The sequence below is a fragment of the Montipora capricornis genome, chromosome 12, assembly GCF_036669925.1.
Source record: "Montipora capricornis isolate CH-2021 chromosome 12, ASM3666992v2, whole genome shotgun sequence".
In the NCBI taxonomy this organism is placed as follows: domain Eukaryota; kingdom Metazoa; phylum Cnidaria; class Anthozoa; order Scleractinia; family Acroporidae; genus Montipora; species Montipora capricornis.
Window position 1 is genome coordinate 14,403,561 of NC_090894.1, and position 10,000 is coordinate 14,413,560.

Consider the following 10,000-nt stretch of genomic DNA (forward strand, 5'->3'; position numbering starts at 1 on the left):
AAATGTGTAACTGCACGGGAAAAAATCATGTGATTACTTATTGATAATATGCTTGAAATTTTTTCGAGATAGCTTGTCGTAATTAAGCAGAAGCCATGCACAAGTATCACATTCACGCAAAATTTGCGTCATGCAGGGCTCGCATTTTATTGGCTATCTGTGGCTTTCTTTGAACGTTGACCAATCAGAATACCTGGTGTGTTACTCTTTTTCTTCACTGTCACCCGAAAACTGTACTTCTTTTAGCCAATCAGAATGGAGGAAATTGTCCTCGTTTATTGTTATCCGTGTTATTTGTTCAAAGCGCGGGAAAATGCGGGTGCAAGTCGCGTTGCTTTTGATTGGTTATAGAGGGCGGCGCGAGATTATTGGCCAATTATGAAGCGTAGAAGTTTCAATCGCGTATTTGCTGTGGACACTCAAATGAAAGCCGCTGTTTGTATACCAGTGGAGGTTAAAAATAAAGTTCACGAGGGAAAATTCGGTCCATCAGGTAACGAATACTTGGGACCACAATCAGATCATTATTCATAACGTGAGCAACCATGATGGTACGCCTATTTCGTTACGAAACTTTCTTTGACTCTTCGCATGTTTCCGTCTCTTAGAAGGAATTCTTTTGAGAGCATTCCGAATTAGAAGTAACTCGCATGCATACAATCACGAATCTCGTTTCCATTTAATTGAGCAACGAGATCGGGCAGTGAAAAAGCCGGCATTCTAAACTAAGAAGAAAATTCCAAGCTATAATTATTGGGTTTAAATCGAACTTAGGATGCCTGGGGATTTCTGTCCGTTCTGGATTTCCATTTCGAAGTGCGGGAGATGTTTTTATTTCGGTTGTGTTTTTTGTTGCTTATCAGAAAGCCGGGCCCTTGAAATGATTAATTTGAATAACCTGCGAATAAGTATGAAAGTTAAGTGAACTCGATGTTCAATGATGACGGTTATGCAAATATTGTTTGTGTTTCTCATGATTACAGCTTGCGTGAAGTGGACGAGAAATAGTTGTTTATTTGTGTAGGTGGGAATATTGCGATATCAAACAAGCTTGCTAGTCTTTCAGGTCACGAATGTTGTTGGTCAGTTATTTCACTGTTTGAGAGGTCACATCGTATGACGGTGCATGGCTCTGTGATATAGTTAATGCATGCAGATGATTATGAAACTCGACAAGTCTTTTGGTTTCATGTTTTTGTCTGTATTTTTGGCCTTGATGGTGCCAGTCCCTCGATTAACTATGGTGATCAGTACAGTGATTGTCGTAGAGCGGTTTTCAATTGAGTGGCGAAAGTAATTAGCGAATTGCTTTGGTTTTGCATTACTTCGCTCATTGAAAACCAATCGTGGCTCGCGCGTGCACATCTTCCCGCGCTTTGTGTCGGCTACGTGTAATTACTTCGAGTTTTGATTGATTTCCTGGATTGTCTCCGTCTTTTCTGATTGTTTTGGTTTTACGACACTCGATTGAAGTCGCTCTAAAGAGTATCAATTGGTAGAGTAAGATATTCCCGAACTGAATCCCATGCAGCTTATTTACAACCTCTAATTTGATTGCGGCGGAACAGGATGCAGTTCAATTCTGTTTAGGATTCCGTAGAATTTTTTTTGTGCCCATTGTTTCCTTAACAAGTCACAAGAGTCGTTATAGTGGCTGTGTGCTGACCCTCGATTTGTGATGGTTGTGGATGTGTCATTGCACAAATTAGGAACCAAGCTCCTTCATCGCCCGCAATTATCAGACAGCTTCATAAAATAATCTCTCTGCTTCGTGCTTCAGACTGTTGACTCAAACATTAATCGATCTTCTATAAGTTGGTTTGGCATCACCCGAAGGTAAACTTCAGTTTTGTCGTCTTGGTCACCGATGAACACTATTCACAAAATGGGAATAGAAAAACTGCTAATAATTACTAAGTTTCCTTTAATTTGTCGAACCTATTCGCAAAATGAGAATAGAAAAACTGCTAATAATTATTAAGTTTCCTTTAATTTGTCGAACCTATTCTAAATACATGTCGTTTTGAAAAACAGTCTTGACACTTTCAGTTGTAAAAACAGAATAGATTCGTTGCTACATCAAGTCGGATATCAAGATGTTTACGAAATAAAGTTGAACTACAAACTCCTTTGGGAGTCGAGAACCAGTATGATTGATGGGAGCACGAGTGAAATTGCTCTCGAAAAAATAAACAAAATAGAGCAATAGTACTTGCTCTGTAGTATTGACCTTTTTCACATTGATATAGTCACAAACTCCATTTTTAGCTGCGATGGCTATTGTTTGCTATCGTAGGCGGAAACTCTTCACTGGTTTCTGATTTATAGCGAAATGATGTAACATTTCATTATAAGAAACCCGTGAGTTAGAACTGCAATGAATCTTGGGGTGTTAAAAAAAGTGTAACGATCAAATCAAAGTAAAAGAGAGAGTTACTTTGTTCCTCATTAATTTTCGAATGATCAATATTGATCAGCCAAAGATGCAATGCTTGTTATAATTTCGTCTTGAGAAGTATTCTCCACCGTATGTTTGCTTAAAAGAGTTTCCGCTGTCTCACACCTGAGAGGTGTCTGCCAGTCGTGTTATGATTTTACCGTGAGTAGTTACACAAAAACATGGAGAATGCTGTTGGAACTCGCCATCATTGTTCGCTTTAAAAGTCGTTCTCATCCGCTTAGACAGAATTAGCTGTAAAGAGTATTTTCACCCACTTAATCTGCGGCATTTTTTTTAAAAGCCGTAATATAAGAAAGTGTTTTTCATAAGAATATCGTTCAATTCTCGAGGGATTTACTTTGGGCAACCTATACGGCCGTCGCAGCCTCTTATATGGGAACTCTCTACAAGTGTGTTATTCCCATATATGGACATGAAAACCAGCGTGTTTTGGCCACGAGCGTTCTTTTCGGATCAGCAAAGTTTACTAACAAAACATGAATCGGACATTTGTGTCTGCATTTTGCACTCGAAATGTAATAGCCATACTTAATCCCTCATCTCAATATTTATTCATCTGGTTAACTCACTCGTACTTACTCTACATGTTACAATTCTATTTTTCTAACATTAATCCTATACTTTTGATTATCACTTGAATTCAACGACTCATCCTTGTGATCTCTGTTAATATCCCGAATCTGGCCTGTCCGGCTCCTTGTGGCGTATTATTCATATGGTACCGTGTTTAGTGTCAACGATTTAACTTTGTTTTTCGTCGACATTATTGACCTTGCTTTGTCAATTCCATGACGAATGTTTGGATGAAACGAGAAATTTCCACAAAAGGAATTATTAGATGACTAATAACTCGGATTTAGTACACATGCCTTTTTTTCCAGTCCTGATTTCGCACTTCTTTGATTAGAGCTGTTGGTCCTGTGATGTCACAGATATTTCTAGAAGCAACAGTTAGTGGTTTGAATGTTCGGTGCTGAAAATTAAAAGTAAAAATAGCCACTGTCCTGTCTGGGCGATTTGTTTTTATATTCCACACCGTTATTGTAATTTTAACTTCCCGTATTTATATTGGCCTTGAGGACTTTCTTTGTTGTCTATTTCCCATGTAACTAATACTTGTTGTTTCATCCTCTGGCCGAGGGCATGTTTCTTCGTCAAATAAAGATTTCTGATCGCTGCTATCCAGATTGGATTTTAAAGGGGCAAATACTTTTGTAACGATTTCTGCTCAAACCTTTCTCCTTAAAACACACAGATCGTATTTAATTCATTTTTATATCATTCCTCACACGATTTTAAGTGAATCTGGAGCCAAAGAATTGGAGTTAATGCAAGTTATAACACGGAAATTTGAACACGTGTATCCAAAGTTTTCAAGTTCGCTGACAACTTTTTCTTAGTCATTCGTCGCGAATACAAGCGGCTGCCATCACTCGAACTGGTTCCCTTGGATTTTCAATGTATTAGTACAATTACGATCAATTGCGTGACTGTATGCATTCGAGTCACAGCGAAACCCTATATATAAGACCAAAGTCCGGCTGGACAGACATGGCGGGGTTTCGCCATCGCACGAATGAAACAGTTTGTTCATAATACACTTAACTAAAACAGATATATTGCTCAGAGTCTCACCAATTTCTGTAATCTCTTAACAACAATTTCGTCAGAATTTCCTTAAACGGACAGAAAACTTCCTAAGGCAATACCTCGTTGTTCATAGTGGCTAGAACGTAATCTTGTGCAGTGTTTTCTCAAGCGTTTCCAATAAAATAGTTTTGCCGGGCAGGAAATTTCCCTAAAGGGATTGCTCGTCGAAGCACCCTTTGCTATACGACATCTGGGGTTTGCTGCGTTGTTTCCAGTTCACTCGAATTCCCTGTTTGTTGAGAGCTTTTGCTGGTCCCATTGTTACTTGCAGATTTCCATTGGCATCTTAATAGTTTGTTGTAGGCTTTGCGAAACTCGGAGATCCTAAAGCAATAAATCCACGGATTCATGGAAGAATTACTAAGAGCAAGAGTGCGGGCCCAGTTGTAGAATAAGCCAAAGTTCGCTTCAGCAAACGCAGAGCGTAAATACAGGAGAGGGACCCAACAGACCGTGAAGATTACCACCACTATAGCTATTGTCACGGTTACTCGACGCTCCACTATGTGTTCTAAAGCAACTCTTCGTTCAGTGGAGTTGCGTCGACGGCGTTTCATGCTCGTAGAGCCTTGCTTTCTCACTTTAAGGATGATTAAAGCATAACACAAGATGATGGTAATATAGCAGAGTCCCACGGCTAAGACTGTGAAATACGAGGTCGCTTTCTTGCTAACCGTCAAACGTAGAATACCGTAGACGACTGGTAGCGTCCACGAAAACGCCAGCGCCATTCGAAAACGCTTCTTAGTACGAATGGTTCGGAAGTCGTGCGGACGTAGAATGACCAGGCAACGATCAACGCTTATGAAGCATAAGTGAAGAACGGACGCCGAACACGACATGTTAGCGATCAAGCGGAACGCTTGTGAGACGACATGATAGCATTCACCGGCAAGTTGAAGGCCCAGAAAGACTGAGAAGAGAGGCTGGCCCAGAGCTGTCACAAACAGATCCGCTACTGCCATACTAACGAGCCAAAAGTTGGAGATCGTTTGAAGATTGAAATTCAAAGGAACCGTCCCAATAACCAACAAATTTCCAACTGTACCCGCGACTGTAGACAAGATATTAACTGCCATCATTCCATAGATGTGCCCCACGGGCAGCAAATGGCACTGTGGAACAATGTTTGGAGACGGTCCAGTTGAATTTTCGAAAGTAACCTCCATTGTAAAGCCTGGTGGTATACGTGACGTGTGGCTTTTGAAATGATCTGAAATCTCGTGGGGTGTGAAATTATATCAACGTGGACCTAAAAATTGACAAGGAAAGACAACGTGTTAATCAACAACTCGATGGATCGAGTCAATCAATCTATCAATCAGTCAATTAACCATTGGACGGAAAAAACACTTAAATTTCCAGGACATGTTAAAGAACACCTCTCGGCCAATCACCAACAACATCGCCTTTTCTTGACGTGAGAGAACATTAACCACATTTTTAAGTACCCAAAACTAGCAATTTACCTTCTAAGTAAAGACAATGTAAACTATATGATAAATTAGCCAACATTCAAATGTCAACAAGTTAAAATATATGCGTCCATAAATCGTAGATATTTAAACGTTGCCTTCTTAATTATTTAGTTAAAAAACTTCCATAAATCAATAGTCTTATTCCTCAGTAATTGCTCAAAGATTTTTTCAAGATCTACAATAGTTTTGTGGCATAAAACCTCGAAACAATTACACTTGGCAACCTTCTCGAAGACTCATGCTTAAACGCGAGCGTTGTTCCTAACAGTTCATGAATAAAAACTTGATTCAAGCGCCAAATATTGTATTAGGCCTGATGCAATAATCGTGGACACTATAAAACGAATTTGATTAAAATGGAGCAAACTATTGCTACCGAAAAGCCTCTTTTTTTTTTAAGTCGGACGTGTGCGATGTCGAGCGATGAAAAGTTAAGTCGAATAGTCGACTTACTTCTACTTTTTCGACTCGACTGTCGACTCCAACGCGCACGAAATCGTTTTCGTTGAAATTGAAGAGTAAAAGAAGATCAATACAAAAACGATCCGAGAAGATAAGAAGATCACTGCAAGCTTTGTGCGGTGATGATTTCGCCTTTCCAATGTTCGATTTCTCGACAGACTGGGATTCTGTTGGAATAAGTTATCGACTGTGTTCTCCATATTAAAGCTACTCCAAGTAGGAAAACGGTGTACACTTTACCTTATCACGGCAATCGATGAATTGTTAGTGTTACTACCAGCTATCAACACCGAAGGTCGTATTTCTCGGATGCGAAATTTACCGTAGTACAAATCTTCGGCAGTCCACTTTGATTCTTGACGCAAAGGATAAATTGGAAAACTTGAATGCAAACTAGATCAAACCTCAACTGACACAATTTCTTTGGAACACTCGCCGATTAACCGCAAATCTCGGATTCTCCGGCCACTTCTCGAGAGGGTGAAATATGACTACTCGAATGCGAAGATCAGAATACTGACTAATGATCCAATTAGAATGTTAGCGTGAGTAGATTCTCTCTACTCTTTGCCACCAACCCAACTGAGATTCCATTTCTCTGAAGTCACAGGAACCGCCATGATTTCGCCGACGAAAAGATCTTATCGCGGATGTTCTTTGGGCAAACCCTATTCCTATAAACCCTTGCCTGATATATTTACGTGTCTTTTCTCTCAACGACAGCAATATCCGGCTCTGTGCGCCTTGTTATCACAGTGGGCAGATAAATCCACTTGAACTTTTGATTGACGATTGTTTTCCATTCTACGTGTGCACCACGAAACATGTGGTTTAATTACTCAAAAAATCGTACATTTGCTTTATTTTTGCATGTATTTGCCTCCATTTATTTGCCATCCCCTTCAAACCACGTAAAGAAAACTTTCAAATTTATGGTTGTGACGTTTAACTACGTGAGCACTGAGAGCAATGAACATGCGATTTTTCACTCTCCACAGCTTTCCCAACTACTAGCTACTCCGGTTGCAGCCTTTATACTTCGCCACCATGTTGCAACGCGACGAATATGGAATGATTTCCAAATAGTTTTGACCGCGCAAACATTTTCGTTACCATCGTCTCCCGACTCTCCAATCACGGCGTCTCATTAAAGAGATTTTGACTTTTCACTTCGTTGTAGTAAACCGGAAATATAAAATCATGTAAGGTGTAAAATCGGATGAAGAAGGGAAGTAATAATATCCTTTTTTTCCCTGAATGAATTGTCTGCTTTTATCTCAATTTGACCCAGAAATTTTTTTCCTAGTTTGATGTCTAGTTTGGTGTGACAGATGTTGCTCAAATTGTTTGTTTTCCACGTAACGTGCAGGAATTCGTCACTGCACTCTCCTTTTCCGCGTGCCGCCTCCTCTAGCTCGCCTTTCCTTTTTAAAAGTCCTCACTTTCTCTCCTAAGTGAGAACCGCCCTCTTAAATAACATTGGATTTGTCGGAGAATTAGCCTTTTTAAATCGAGCCAGAAGTTCTATGCATGTTTTAACAATGTTATTTTCAAGTCGTCACAACTTTTATCAAAGCGTTTATTTCCAGGAGTATCAAGTATGCCCGCTTACTACTGAAACTACTCGTCAGTTTCTGGACTTAGCTGGGGTGTGAAAGCCAGGCTTCCTTGTCCATGTTGCTGTCTAGACCCCTACAAATATTTAAGAAAAACTAAGTAGATTTTCCTTCATTGAGCTCTTCTCTGCAACAGAACTCAAAACACTGTACTCGCGTTGCACACTTAAGTTTTGAGCCAAAAGGTTATCCTGTCCCTCGCGCACTGGTATTCGTTTTTGCTATCACGCAAAATTACTTTCCGAAGCTGTCATCAACTGAATAAGCAGGTCTTGCACTCCTTAGGGAAGGATCGAGAACGCAACTCTGTCAGTTCGGAATCAACGTTCACTTTAATACACTTCACAAAACACGAATGGTTTGTAACATTGTTTGTCCAAAAACTTGTGGAAGACAATTTCATAACATGATAATCCAGTTGATGATTTCTCTCTGCGACATGCCACAGAAATGTAGGCAAGTTCTTTCGATTTCCAAATAGTTCGCATCACTGAATGGGGAATACAAAAAAAAATTCGACACAGCATGCCAAGACACTGACTAACATATTGAAAATTAATGACAATTAATTACCAAAACACGTTTTGCGCTCAATATTTTGCCTAGGACGAATTTCATTGCTGGAACGCGAGTTGCTAAAAAACTATGGTGTTTGTTAGTCTGCACTATCAACTTTGTGTATGCGGTGAATGTTGAATATTTGCTTTCCGAGAGAACAAGCCGCATTTTCGCTGCATTCTAAGAGGTGAGTAGCGATGATTATTAATTTATTGGGCACTCTCATCCGCAGACTAATATATATCAGCCGCGGCCGTCTCGTATTATTAACCTGCCAAAAACATAACGAAATCACACCGCGAAAATGGTTTAAGTATAATATGTTCGTGAAGAATATTTTTCGGCCATAAATTTTTAATAGATAGGGAGGGAGTGACTCAGCCCATATCCAAGAATGCCGGTTACTTTACTGGAGGAACTAGTTTACGAAGTGCCAAAGAACTGAAGTGTTTTGGTCGGTGTAACTAGGTTTTTTGTAACCAGTGCGCTCAAAAACATCGTTCGTTGCTTGTCCTGAGTCAGTTTACCCTGAAGAGGTTCGTAGATTCAAGGTTCCACCCTGGGTGTCTTCAGTTATTCGCTGACAAAAACTATACAAGAATCTTGTATGCAGGGTGGAAGACGTATCAAACTGAACGAGCATTCACCACAATGAAAAGATTGTGATCTTACTTCGCTTATTTTTCTTTGTAAACATACAATGAAGCCCGCGTTCCAGGAGCAGCAAATTGGTCCAGCCGTCGAAATGTTAAACCGTAAGTCTGAAGCTGGCTGCAAGCGTCTTCGTGAAGTTTCATCGCTACAAATAAGAAAACAATGAAATTCTTTTACACCCAATTCTTTTACATAAAGGACACTTACAGTTGTGTAGTAGACAGTCTTATAACTGGTCTTCAAGCTGCTTGTTTCTTTTTTTTTTTTTTTTTTTCAAGGTTGCAGTACTTCATTTGAGTTGTTATTGTCCTCTTCCTGAGATCAAGTGGTTTTGCTTGTCGAGCTCATTGAATTTTAAACCGTGTATATGCATTTAAAAAATACATATTATTTATCCAATTAAATTATAATTGATTTGACAAAGGGAAAAGCGAGATTAGATCTTGATTATCAATTGTCGATTTTTATTTTCGGCACCAATAGGGCTCGGTACCTTGTATCATTGAGTTTAAAGAAGTAAATATTTTATGAAGGAAAAATTTTTTTCTCCGGCGTCACGACACAGCTTAAATAATAGCGATACAATATTTGTCAACCTTAATGAAGCGAAGTAAAAGGCGGAAGTGTTCTCCATTTAAACAAAGCTGGCAATATTAACTCGAAAATGCCGCTTATAATTTATTCAAACCAAACAAGTCATGCTAGCAAGTATTGAAAAACATGTCAATTTTTATTTCTAAAATGATGCCATTCCGAGACACTTAGTCTCCGCTCGTAAGTTTCGTGTCGGCAAAAAGATAAATCTATCTCGTCAAAACTCTTGATTACCTTCAGTCAAAACCAAGAAAGCCACAAAGACTATTTTGGGCAGTTATTCGGTGCGGCAGGTTAAGACTGCTTGCAAATTCTCGACCCCACATGCCCCCTCTCTTGTTACACCTCTGCGGGAATTCTCAAGTTTTAATCCTCTTGTTTCTGTGAATCACAATTTTGTAGTGTAACCGGTAGAAACCGAGTTCTTTATTTTCTGTTTTACTAAATCTAGTCTGGATGAAACTGTTTGTTGAATTTTCCGGAATTCTTGCAATTCTAGGCGTTGTCGAAGTTGAAAGCTAACCATT

At 39.4% G+C, this 10,000-nt stretch overlaps 1 protein-coding gene across 3 annotated transcripts in view; it reads right to left on the reverse strand.

The window, feature by feature from the left end:
* Nucleotides 1-1,970: 1,970 nt before the first annotated feature.
* LOC138027607 (histamine H2 receptor-like) overlaps nucleotides 1,971-10,000 on the reverse strand; it is a 12,713-nt gene continuing 4,683 nt past the window's right edge. The window contains exons 2-3 of one of the 3 annotated variants that reach the window (XM_068875157.1): nucleotides 8,898-9,024; nucleotides 1,971-5,363 (exon numbers count right to left, since the gene is read on the reverse strand). In XM_068875157.1, coding sequence (XP_068731258.1) covers nucleotides 4,291-5,280 — 990 coding nt within the window. In that variant the 5' untranslated portion in view covers nucleotides 5,281-5,363; nucleotides 8,898-9,024 and the 3' untranslated portion in view covers nucleotides 1,971-4,290. Of the gene's footprint in view, nucleotides 5,364-6,291; nucleotides 6,822-8,897; nucleotides 9,071-10,000 lie in introns of those variants that run through there. The other 2 variants (XM_068875158.1, XM_068875156.1) reach the window with 2 other exon arrangements.